This window comes from Gavia stellata, chromosome 14, assembly GCF_030936135.1.
Source record: "Gavia stellata isolate bGavSte3 chromosome 14, bGavSte3.hap2, whole genome shotgun sequence".
In the NCBI taxonomy this organism is placed as follows: domain Eukaryota; kingdom Metazoa; phylum Chordata; class Aves; order Gaviiformes; family Gaviidae; genus Gavia; species Gavia stellata.
The window spans coordinates 15398839-15412263 of record NC_082607.1 but is presented as its reverse complement, the minus strand read 5'-3'; the positions used below and the strand labels follow the sequence as shown (position 1 = coordinate 15412263).

Genomic DNA, 13425 nt, shown 5'->3' with positions numbered 1-13425 from the left:
ACACAGGAAACGCTTGCTGCTTGAGTGGAAGAAACAGGAGATGGTGGACCTGGCGGACCAGCCCCGTGAGGGATCCCAGCCCTCCCGAGGCGGGCCTGGACCTGCTGTGCCTCCATCCTCCCCCCGGATACCTGCCCTGCTTCCTCAGCTCTCCTTCTCTCTCCTTGGCTTTGCCCCCGCCTCGGTCCCAGCCCGTCCCTGCTCTCTCTCCCCTACCATTGCCTCCTCGTACTTTGGACCTCTTCACCTCCGCGCCCCGAGGTCTCTGGCTCTCCATCGGTGGCTCGGGCAGCACCAGCCCGCGCAGCCGGGCCAGCCAGCACCGCAGTGCAGCTCAGCTCGCGCCTGCAGTGCTGGTCCACCTCCTCGCCGGGATCCAGCGGCATGCATAAACAAACAAATGACGCTACCGACACAGAGCTATGCTCCAAAAGGAAATGACCACTGGATGTTATTGCTTAACCTTTCTTAATAATGAACATGTATTTCTTGAAAATATATGCCACCTAATCCCCTCGGCATTGCAAACATGTACAACAGGAGGGTAATTTAAGTTAATCAAGCCCTAAGCTCCACGCGAAGTTTAACAGTTTGCTTCACGACGTTTTGGGCAGCAGATGGCAAAGCACTCAGTGGTACGTTTCCTGCAGTCCTCGTACAAAGGCCTGTACCTGTTTCCGTTCCGGGTGCGAACGCCGACGACGGGACGTTCGTTGGACTAGCTGAAGGCTGCAAAGTGGGTGACCATTTTAAATCCTGAAATAATAGACCTGTCGTTACCAATATAGACGCTCCAAAGGGAGGACTCGTGGGCAGCCAGAATCGGTCATTTACCGCTACTTCGCCATTACTGCCATTCTTAGATGTGATAAAATTAAAGCTACAGGCTGGCGTAAGACTGCCAGTAATTGAGCCGCACTTTATCCGCACAAATACCAACATCCAAAATCAGTTCCATGCAGGCGAGTAGTAGGGGTTCTCTTACACAACAGCACTTGACACCGTTGCTGTAGCTCACAATATTCGTACGCGCGCTGTTCTTACAAATGACTCCAGACTGTACGTAGCCTGGCAGGCGGGCATCAGAAACCAGTCCGAGTGGATAATTTGGATTTCAGACTGCCTCTGCGGTCAGTCACTCAAATGCTCTATTTCTGGCTAGATTTGGGGAGGCTGGGGTAGGGGGAGAGAAGAGCTGACAAGGGGAAAAAATAGAATTTGTAGACGATGTGCAGAGCCAGAATGATTTTAAAGAAAGAGCAATTAAGACCGCCTAAGTCAAGCTTTTTCCAAGTATGTTAGAGCGCCTGGGAAGCGAGGGGGTGAGCAATAAACAGTTCAGCCTGCGACATTCAAGATTTTCATAATTTATAACCAACAGAAGACACACACTTCTTCAAAACACAACGCGCACCCCCCAGCATCCAATTAATGGTGGTGTGTACAGTGAACATACTTACACTAATTGACTGGTCCAATAGTCACGGCTGCCCCCAAGCATTTCTGGAAGTAGCATTTCTGCAGCAGCACCGTGCAGAAATGCTTCACATTTATTAACTTGTTTGTTTTTGATTGTTGGATTGGTTCCCCGTTCCCAAGGCGCTTACTTAGATTTATTCTTTTAGCTTAACACTACAAAGTAATCAAATCAACTCCGTTAGAGCTGACAGACTGTAGGAGCCCTGAAGGGGAGGGGAGAGTGGCATCAGAAGAAACATCTACATTTTCTCTTACATCCTTCACACTTGCCCTAAACTTTAGATTTGACTTATCTCTATCTCTGGAATTCAAGAATATTGAACTTTAACTGACATGGGGAGTTATTTGAAGATGCAGGACTTTCACTTGAAATTAAGGCTGATCTACCTTCTGGGATCACGGACCAAGATTCACTTCTCATAAAGACTGAAAAGCCCGAACGCACTCTCCTTCTGCTTCAAGTCAGACACAAGTGTTGCTGCAACCAAGAAAACATCCTTCCAACGCTATGTAAAGTTCAACCCAACCAATCCATACATAAGAAGAGGAGATGAGATGGAGGATTCAAACACGGCTTTGCGCCCTTCCGTCAGACGTGTAGAATAGGTAAGAACAGGGGGACAAAGGAGATGGCTCAGAGAGTCAAGATTAATATGGAAATTGAGAAAAAGGGCATGCCTTTGCTTGGATTTTGACTGCGTCTCTTCAGTACAATTTATTTTCAGCTTGATGCAATGCAATATTAGCAAATGCTTAGCGCACAACCCTTGATGTGGAAGACAAAGAGAATTTTTCTGATTTAGACAAATGCCAATGTCCTTGTCTAATGTTACCCAATGCAAAATTAGAAAGAAATTAGTGCTTGCACGGTCCTGTGTGTTTAAAAACAATCTGAATGACCCACTGCTTAAAGTATGGAAAGGGTCCTCTGTTATTAAAATCCAAACATATTTCATTTTAGACTGTACTCAAACTGACAGGATAAAGCTTGATTACAAAAAACCTGTTGGCGGATTTTCTTTGAGAAAAGCAACAAACCAAAATTTCATGGAGCCTGTGATCAAATAATCTTACAGAGTTTGGACTTAATACACCAACAATGTCAGGCATTTCAATGCAGTAGCATCAAAACTAGATTATTTACTGCTTGGTAGTGAGTAACCCTTTGAAAAGGGAGGAACAAAAATTCCTTTTTACTGAGTCACCATTTGGCAGTCAGAGATCAAAACCTTTTGCCTGTATTTCTGACTGCAAGATTGTATATACTTGGGTTTTTTCAGTCTGTGTGACTTTATTTAAATCAACACAGTTAAGTAAGTTAAAGGAAGAGGAAAAGCGAAGTCCTTAAAAGTACCTGACCATCAGCATGATCTGAGGTTACTGAAATACTGGAAGAATTCAGAAATTGTTTCCACTTATACATTTGGAATTGTGAAAATCCTAGGCAGATTTACAGTAAGTAGTCAAAGCAAAATGAAATTATACTCCGCATCTATTCTGAGAACCACATGAAATGAGTGCTGCATAATTATTCCTAAACTACTGAAAATGTTTACGTACTAAATGTTACATACTAATGCATGGGGAAGAAGCTTCTCGTGTGTGAGTGGAACTGCGTGAGACAACTGTCTTCGTAAAATATTCATTTGTTTACCTTTGCCCAAAACTTAACCTATGAAGATCTGTGACGGAGAATGAAACATTAAAATACATGCCTGAGAGTAGATGGCATTTTTGCCTTTAAATATTTTCTTTCCCCCTATATCAAATTCTGAAGTTTCAGCAAAAAGGAAGATACTATGATGTGATGTCAGGGGAGGAAAAAAAAAAATTAAATCCACAATAAAAAAAAAAAAAATCCACCTGCGTTGGTATTATAGCCAAAGCAAAGAAATAAAACTAACATTCACACTGAGAGGGTCTTCTTAGAGTAAGATGTACCTACCTTTATTTTGAATATAATTTCCAAGTATGTGAGAAGTCCCTAAAGACCTCAGCTAGCGACAAGCACTTCCGATTTACAAAATATCTAACTAGTTAAGGATGCTTAGTGTGAAGGTTAAGGTAAGGCACCATTATTCCCATTTTACAACGGACAAGTGAGAACCTGGGAACTATTTACTCCAAAAATTGCCTCCACCTCTGGAGGCCTGTGGGGCTACAGATTTTCAGACCCTTTGAAAAAAAACTCTTGACGGTTTTGAAATTAGAGTAGGCATTATTTGGGCTTGGCTTCTACCTTAGGAGATCTCCAAATTGTTACATGAAAACTCACCTCCATAAAAATTACGAGCAGGGAGTTAAGCACTCGCTCCGCCGAGCTATGGAAGAGCCATCCCGCCTAAGGCATCTCCATACCTTCCTGCCAGCTCCCTGAACCACCCCGGCCCTCGCATCGGCTGGTCTGAATTTAGGTTCAATTTACTTGTAGATTGGACTTTATCAGAGTAAATAATTACCATAACTGGCTACAGTTTGGGAATTGAGAGAACTGAGGAAAGAATTCAGAGAAATAACCTGATCTACTACTGGAAAGAGATTCAATCATCCAGCTCCGGCCATTAGTCTTTTGGGCAACCCTGTGTCACTGGTGTCACAAGCCTGGATAACGATGCCACATTAATTCTGCTTTTGAGATAGAGAATACAAGATTTGACTCTGCAACTGTGTCCTGTCTGACCTTGGGGAATCTTTGGGGGAAGTTTCCCACCGAATGCAGTTACAGTTTTTACTGAAGGAGAATTACTGAGTCGGGCGTATGCTTTATAACTCGAATGCATGACACAAAAATATACAACCAATCTTCTGTTTCTGCTAGAAATAAATCGTCAGTACATAACCAACGATTTTGCAGATCCAACCCTAAGTGAGAAATTACAGTTTCAAAGTCATTTCAACAAGCCTGCTCCGAGGCGACGGACCCGGGGCAGAATGAAGAGAGAGCTACTGCAAATCTCTGCTCTAACACCACCCGTTCTTCCAACTACATTGACCTAAACCGCAGAGAGGCTGCATTTCCCTATCCAAACCTTCCCAAAGAAAAAAAAAAAAAAAATCCACCTTTGTTGTAAATATTACAGAACACAGAAGCGGAAAAGAAGAAAGTCATCCTATGTTTCATAACAGCAGCAGATTCACTCCTTTCCTTCAAGACTCCACACTGCTCTTAATGCAATGTGAACTGCGCCATCACTGATGTCAGTGTGAGCAGGCAGGAGAGGACATATGGCCTTTTGTACTGTTCCCAAGATGCTGCATGTTAAAAAAAAAAGATATATTCAAAAGTCATTATCCAGGCTGGAAGAAACCCAAGCCATCGTAAATGCTTGTTTATTGCAATTTGGAAAACCTTTTTAGAAAAAACAACAAACCACTCTTAGACATGTAATCCTAAACCCAAATGGTAGATGGGAATCAAGCAGAAACCATGCCTTATTTTGGGGAAACCATGAATTATTTTGGGGAAGCTTTTGCTCCCATGCTTATCTGAGTATTTCCCTGGAACTAGATATCATTTCTATTACTGTGGCTATGACTAACGAGTTAACAACACTATTTACACTAGTACTGTTGTATCATTAGAAACAACAAGATTATGTACTTTAATTCTAATGCCAGCACAATTATTTTAACACCAAGTGTGTCAGATCTGACTCTATACCCCCTAAATTAATTTCAGACTAGTGGCTAAATAAAATGACATACTTCTTTGTGCTTTTGTTATAACACGCTCATGTGCAGCAAACTGTGAAGAAAATGTAGTAATTAGAGGTTAAATTAATCCCTGACAGACAGGCAGCTTAGTAAAGCTGGGCCCTCTTCAGAAAACATAGCATAAAGCTTGCCAGTCTTTCTGAATCAGGCACAAAGAGCAGGCAAGATTGGCACGTCCCTCACCGCTGCAATCCAACCAAAGGGTAACGCTGAAAAGTCGGAGTAAGTCTTTGAGCAGCCAATACGACCAGGCAGATCTTGTGACAAATGTGATTTAGAGCTCCAAGCAATTGTTGCTGCAGCCGCTCTAACTGCCTGATCAGGATCAACCACTCGAAATTAAAGACAGCCTTTTGCACAGCAGAACAGGCTTCCAACCGCCGTATAATCAACCTCGAGACGTTAATAAAAGTGAACAATGGCATTATATTTCACAACATAACTAGAAAGTTACCTTGCTGCTTCTGATTTTAATGCAGGTAATAGATTTCATTGCCCACAACAGAGTCGATGCGCTGTGTTATTCTGAAAACAATAAATAGGTATGTCTCGGGTAGGTGTAACTCCCGAACCTGCTCGGAGTTCCGAGGTACGTAATTCTAGGGAAAAAGAAACTTCCACAGAAGTGCGAAAGAGAAACAACGCACGACCGAAGCAGCAGCCGGATCACGGTGATGCTATCCAGTACGTAGTTCTTTTTTGTGCCTGTCAACAGAAGTCAATGGTTTTTTTTGGTCTCTCTAGCTGCGGCACGGCAAAAGCAGCCGGTTTTGAAAACCGCGCCAATACAGCCTGTTAGCTGACGGGGAGAAACCGAAGGGCGCTCGCCCCGTGCTGCGCAAAAAGCTCCCTGGCTTCCCCGCGCCGACAACTCCCGGGGCGGGAATCGCAGGCGCACCGCCGCGTCCGGCCCACGCGACTCACACCTCACCCCCAAAGCTGGAAGGTGCAAAAAACTGGCTTGCCCTGGGCTAACACCGGTGCCACTCAACGGATGGCCCGACACGGGGTGAAACAATAGCGCCGTGAAACAAAACCCTCCCCTGCAGAGGCAATCCGTATCGCGTCTGCGACAGGCCGAGCCCGCAGCGGGCCCTGCCTGAACGGGAAAGCACAGCCGGCAGCTGCCCTTGGATCGCCAGGTAAATTAAAAAGAAGGAAAGGAAAAAGCCTGTATTACCATTAAAGTAAAGGCAAAACAGGGGGCTTGCGGAGACTGCAGATCAGCGTGGGAGTGCATTACCACCAGCGGTATTTCTGTACTACCCAGATCATCAATTATTAACAAACGAGGACATGCCTGATGGGGTACTTATGTAACACTTCTTTATCAATACAACTGCCAAGTCCCTTGCAGGGAAAAGCAGAGCGGATTTCAACAAGTCCTAATCCGACACCTCCCTTTGGACAGGGTACGACGATGAATTCCCTTTTTCCTCCTCAGCCCGGCCACCCATTCCCAAAGAGCGATTTTGGTCAGTCCGGCAGCCCCCGCTCGAAGCCCGGGGCGCAGCCCTTCACCAGGTCAGCGCTTACCAGCGGCTCGTTGTAGCGATGAGGCAGCGCTCGGAGTGAAGGGCCGTACGAAATCCCGCATCCCCCTGCATCTCCCACGCCTGGGCCCCACCGGCACTTCACCGGCCCCACGGAACCAGCCGCCGGCCGCGCGCTCCCCGGGCACAGCCTACGCTCCCCGGGCAGCCCAGCTCCAGCCCAGCTGGCTGGGCCGCGTGGGGCGGTGGGGAGGGGAGGAAGGAAGCCCACAGCTCTTTCCCCTGCTCTACCCTTTGGGCACAACTGCTCCTCGGCAGAGGCAAAGGGCCAGATAAAATTCAGCCTGCGGAGACATCCTTCGCCCTGCTTCGTTTCCATTTCGCTTCCTCCCACAGGCGAGAGCGGGCAGGGTGGGGGGCACATAACTATCCCCCCTCCCTACTCGAGGGCCTGCTCCTTGAGCCCGTAATTCTAGGATCAAATCTGAGTCTCATCTACTCTAAAATGAAAACGGACTGCTGGGCTGGGCCCTGACAGGAGGAAGACTGGTGTGCTCTCCTACCGCCCGGCCTAACAAACACCGCTCGGTTCCTCCGAGATGCACACCAACGTCAACAGCCCTAAGAAGAGCTACTGCAACTTTGCAAATAATGCTGCACCAAGTATTTTCCTCTGGAAGGGAAGTAATGACTGGGTAATACATTTTCTTCCATTTAAAAAATGAAAATTATTATCAGTGAGGAGGCTTCCCAAGAGGAATACTCTTCATCGCTCATTTGCGTCTGCTAGTTATCCCTCTCTGCCTGCATCGCTCTGGTAGCGCAACTGGTGACTTCGAAAACGATGGAGTCATATCCCAGGAGCCATGAACCCTGCTTATGCTGTCACCCTGAGATATACTTTCGCTTTGAACAGAGCTAACGGGCCGGTCCATAGCAACTGCAATGAAAAATATCTACCAGAAGACAAGGACATAAAGTGAAACCTTTAACTGACAAAGACTTCAATTTTCTGTGCAAGGCGCTAGCAGGAATAATAAAGAACACGGGAAGGAGACCGTGATGCAAGCACAGACTGTTTTGCAAAGTTTCCCTTCAGTTGCTGGCAGCCCTGAAATGGGTTACAGAAAGTTAAAACGGTGTTATTGATCACTGCCTATTCTGCGGGGCTGGGGTTTTTTAAATAAAACAGTATTTTTCTTTTGCTATTTTGTTTTTCACATAAAACAATACTCCAATATCTTCCAATATCCGGTCCAGTCTGAAACAACACTAATGAGGGTGGTACTAAACACCCAAACAGTTTCTTCACATATTTGTTAAGCAATTGCCTTTTCGAGTGCACCCCTTTTACGGGTGCACAAAACAAAACTTACTACGAGCACACAACGGTATCGTGCACATTTGGCATTTTACAGCAATGCTCTGAAGTTCCCCTTCAAAATTACTGGCAAGGAAGGAAGTTCTGCATAATTTTAGCACTCAACATCTGAAAAAATTAGAACAGTCCCAACTGTTCTTTGGATGTATAAAAGAACAGTTGAAAAACTTACAGTTGACTGGTGCTACCTAGGTTACCCGTCAATGGCATTGAAACTGGTATATTATTAAGAGAGGTGTATGATGGGAATTGGTTTATTGTGCTGATCCATAGTAACCAACTCCTGTTCGTCCATCATTTATCTCTCTCACCAGCGACATATGGGTTTGTCTATTCACACTCTCAGCATTCTCTCTGCTCCAACAAACAGTCAGCCTTTTCTGCTGGGATAAGGAGATTTTTTAGTTACATCCATTATGTGCGTATCAACATTTATGGCAGGAAGATAATTGCCAAAGAGCTCAGGGGGATAAAAGCTCCCTCTTTATAACACAAACCCCCTTAAAAAATCAATATTGATATAAAACAGTTCAACGCAAAGCCTTGGTGTGTCTTCTGCTTCCTTCAGTTCAAAATACTTTTTCTTTTAACATAGCAAGTCAAACTGGAACATCAGGTAGAAAGCCTTCGTAATGAGTTACACGACTGCTCTTCCCATAGAGGAAAAAAATAGCAGTGTACAATATTAATTGTTCCTTAAAGAAGTGAGTGGCAAATGTGTCAGATATAAAGAGGGTTCCTTGGAGAGGCGCCAGCATCATTTAAACTGATTTAGCTATCTTTATTTGGACACCATACCAATTACTAATGAATCGTAACTTACAGTCACCTTCGCCCAAATGTTGAAAAACGCTGACGCTCGGGAACAGCCAGCACGAGGGAACAATGAAAACCTGGGGATCCTGCCTTTTTCCCTGGTTAAGGAGCTCAGACAACCTTCTACTCCTCCATCCCCCGGTTCAGAGAAATCCATTTGTCACAGCTTCTGCAAGATTTACTTCACTTTCCCATGGCTACGTACTCGTAAAAGTTCTTTTAAGGCGACTTTCATCAGAGTAGCAAGTAACAGAGAACATTTATTGATTAAATGACTGGGAACCAGTGAGTTGCACTGTACTTAACCTACAGGACGACTCAGGGATTTTACTTGCTGCTATCCTTGCCCTTGCGTTACTTTCTGCCCCCCTAACTTCTGCCTCTCTCACGAAGCCAGTTCCTAGGTCGATCCTTGTCCTACAGCTGCATCCACGCAGGTTAGCGACCATTTAAGTCAGGGCAAGAGCGTCAGCCCGACACCTGGGATCGCGAACTCTTCCAGTAAATCTTCCTGTATGTTCAGAAAGCACCTAGCAGAATAGCTCCCTCATCCCATTTTTAAATCTCTGAATGCTGCCACACTGTAACATCATAGAATCGCAGAATCACAGGATCGTTTAGGTTGGAAAAGACCTTGAAGATCATCAAGTCCAGTGACAGGTCAGTAAAAAACCAAACCCAAACACACTGTGTTTATAAAACACTTTTACCTGTGTAACAGGTAAAAATGCAAAAGAATGTAAGAAAATATAACCGCCTCCTGGAATTACTAATCCCCCCCAAACCCTTTAACAACTACCTTAGCATTAAAAAAATCCAAGCGGCTTTGCAGGTTCGAACTACTTGGTGACAAGGGACTAAAAGGGAAGCCCTGTCAATATTTGCTTTTCTCATTCTGAAGTATTAGTTAAAAGGATTAAAAATAGAGATGAAAAACCTCCAGTTAAAAAAAAAAAAAAACCAAACAACCCACCTCTAAAAATAAAAAGCTCAATTAAATTTGAGCTGCTCGATTCTAAACATGAAACAGCTTTGCTCTCGCTCGAGAGGAGCTGTTAACTGCGGGTTACCTGCCTTACAACGCACATTATTTGTTTTTTATCCCTGAGCAACAGCCTATTTCCTGGTTGAGTTTAAAAACTCGGTGACGTTCCAATTTCAACCCACACATGTGTGTCACTGTCAACGTCAGTGGCAGGAAAACATTAGAAGTCACCCCTTGCTAATGCTTTCCTAACATGGAATTTCCTCGTACCGCGCTCCCTCAGCCCACCTCCTCCCTTCAGCGGAGAGCATCCTTCCCAAATTGCTCCCCCCCCCCCCCTCCAACATATGGCAGGGAGGGAGAACTGAAAATGGTCAGTGCCGGAACCAGATCGCTGCTTTTTTGGGCGCTAGCGTGTAACTTACCCAAACCGCTCCCGCCTGCCTTTAACTTGCAGAGCACCCCCCCGGGCGAGGGAGCCTCTCCCGCCCGCGCCGCCCTCTCCCCCCCGGCGCCCCCCACCCGCGCCGTTACTCTACTTGCAGTCAGCCTCTCGCACGGCAACACGCAAAAACGCGTTCCGGCGGGCAGCCCGCTGCGGGGGCGGCGGGGAAGAGCCGCTACCGGCGCGGGGGGCGGCGCACGGTCCCCCGCTTGTCCGGGGGATGCCCGCCGCCGGGGGGGGGGCCGGGCCCGGGGCGGGGGCAGCGAACAGCTGCTGGGTCCGGCAGGTTCAAGGCCGTTCCGGCCCCCTCTCCCCCGCGGGCACCATATGGTCCATCTCGCACATCAGCAGCTTTATTTCCCCATCAGCTCGGCCCGGGGGGGAGCTCCGGGAGGGGCAGCCCCCCTCTGCCCCCCCCCCCAGCCCCCAGGGGCACGGGCATTAGGCATTACCCGGGGATTACAGGGCCAAGCAGGGAAACACTCGCATTATATAACAGGGGGAGTATTTCGCCGCTCCCGGCGCTCCCACACCCCTCCCTCCCGCCCGCCCTCCCTCCGGAGCCGGGGCGGCCGCACGGCAGCGGGAGGCGGCCGGAGCGGCGGCGGGGGGAGCGCGGCGCCTCCGCCCCCGGCTCGGGGAAGGGGCCAGACGCCGTTAATCTCCCCGCTGGCGGGTCGGGGGAGGGACTGCGGGGTCCCCCCCCCCGGTGCCGGAGGAGGGGGAGGCAGGCTCTCCGCGCAGCGCCCGTGCCGGCAGGCTCGCTCCGGGCGGCCGGTGCCCGAAAGGCTCATCTGCTTCCGACGGGCAGAGGCGAGGCGGCCGCGCGCTGCACGGGGAGACTGTCCGCCCGATCGCGTCGGGCCGCGGCTCGGCGGCGCCTCCCGGCCCCCGCTCCCCGGCCCCGGGCTCCGCCGCCTCCCCCCCGCCGCCCTGTCGGGAGCACCGTGGAAAACAAAAGCGGCCTTTTAATTTATTGTTCCGGGGGGGGGGGGGGGGGGGGGGGGATGGCGGGCGGTGTGAAAGGAAACCAAAGCCCGTGTTCTTCCAAGAAACGGCCGTTCTCCCCAGGATCCCTCCGAGTCACCCTGGTGACAACCCCCCGCCAGCCAAAGCCGAACAAAAGCCGCGGTGCCCTCGGCCCCGGCGCTCCCCCGGGCCGAGCAACAGGCCGGGGAAGGCGGCGGAGGAGGGACCGGGAGGAGGGATCGCCTATTGACTGGGGGAGAGGGGCAGCCCCTGCCTTAGGAGGAGACGTGGGACCGAGTCAGCGAGCGCCTTGTTTACCCTGCAATTGCTCTAAACCCGATCTTAATCACAGGATGGGAAACCAAAACAGTTTAAATCGTGAGTCAGCATGCATTTTATTTCAAATACATGTGCCGTCTCGGAGAGAGCGGCGAACACGCCGCGTTTGCGCCGTCTCCCTCACTTCGGGGCTATTCCCGTCTCGAGAAGCGCGCACACACACGCGCAGCCTCGCCAGAGCCGAGGCTGAACGCCGGGCTCCGCGCTCTTTTCAGGAATAACCGAGGGCTCCTCCTGGGCTCGGCGGAGCCTTTTGTTCAAAATCCTGCCCGTGTAACGTGCGCTCCAGACTCCCAAAATAACCCGGCACGCCGCTGCCAACACAAACACCAGGAGTTATTAAAAAAACATAGCAGGCGCAGAGAGCAGCACTAGCCCCTCTACGTGCGACGCCTTCCCGGAGGAGCCCCCTTGCCAGGAGGGGTTCACCCTTCCCCGCCTGTTTGATCCGAGTTTAAGTGAAAATCCCCCAGCGCGGGGCTGAGCGAGCCCGGCTGCGCCGCCGCCTCCCCGCAGGGACGCCCCGAGCCGGCGGCGCCGGGCGCACCGGCCGCTCCCCGCTCGGCCCCGGCCCGCCGGCCTCTCACCCCGGCCGAGCCCGGCGGCGTCCGCCCCCTCTTCCCCGCGCCTGGCCACCCGAGCGATGACACGAAAACCCGCGGAGCGTCCCCCGCCGCCGGGCCGCGGCTCGCCGGCGTGGCTGCGCCCTCCCCGCCGCTCCCCGCCCGCAGCCGGTCCCTCCGCCGCCGCGCACCGGCTGCCCCGCCGCCCGGCCGGAGAGCGCACCGCCCCGGAGATCACCTTGTTCACCACCATTTTAAAGCCCGCGGACCCCCTCCCGCCCTCCCCTGGCCTGACAGCAGCTCTCGCCGGAAAGGAGGGCGAACCCTGCACCCCAAGTTTCTGGATTCCTCCTCCCAAGCCCCGGCGCAGCCCCTCCAAACACGAAGCGGCCGCGCAAAGCCCGCGCAAGGTGGGCACTTTCTCGAACCGCGTCTGCAAACTTTCCAACCCGCCGGCCCCAGCCGCTGCCGAGGGGGTTTAAGTCCTTTTAGCCCAACTCCTCCTCGTCCAGTCCATCTCGAGTTCAAATGCTACTTACTGGAATATGTGGCTCCATGCGTGGTGCTTCTACCCGCTGGGAAACCAGCAGCATCTTGGACTGGGGATCAGCCGGCTTTTAGATCCACTTTGGCTGTATTTAGCAAAACCCAGCACGGCGAAGGACTCTCAGGCTGTTTTCTCCTTTTAGGTTCCAGACAAGTTCATCCCGGCGTTGCAGTTTGCTAATGATTCACTGTCTGTCTCAATCTGCTCACTACATTTCCATCAACCCACAGCTTCCTCACTTAGAAGGTGGAGTTTGTGGGGTTTAAGTTACTGATAGGCATATCTAAGTGCTGTGTCACTCAAAGAGGAGGAGACACACACACTCACACTCTCTCACACACACACATACTCTCTCTCACACACACACACACACACGAACGGCTCCAGGCTTAAAGGGGAAGTAACGCTTTCTTCTCTTTGGAAACTGGAAACCTCCCGGATCCAAGGATTTTATCTTTTCTTTTTGCTTCTGTGCATGAAGACGAAAATCACGCAGCCCCCGGGCAGTATTTTAACAGGCAAACAGCGGCTTAGCATGTTTAGCGCCTTCCTTGCAGAGCTTCAAGTTCGTTTAGCGCAGAAGTAGGGTAGCTCAGGAATATACTGGCAATTAATGGATTTATTTTTTCTCCAAACCAAAGTGTACAAATCACTGAGAAGACAGCCGTAGGCATGAAGTGTAAAGGTTTGAGTT

At 49.7% G+C, this 13425-nt stretch overlaps 1 protein-coding gene across 1 annotated transcript in view; it reads right to left on the bottom strand.

The window, feature by feature from the left end:
* The window catches only part of MAMLD1 (mastermind like domain containing 1), an 83533-nt gene extending 70638 nt beyond the window's left edge, over positions 1-12895 (bottom strand). Inside the window, exon 1 of the mRNA XM_059824338.1 lies at positions 12724-12895. Coding sequence (XP_059680321.1) covers positions 12724-12777 — 54 coding nt within the window. The 5' untranslated portion in view covers positions 12778-12895. The remainder of the gene's footprint in view (positions 1-12723) is intronic.
* Positions 12896-13425: the final 530 nt, after the last annotated feature.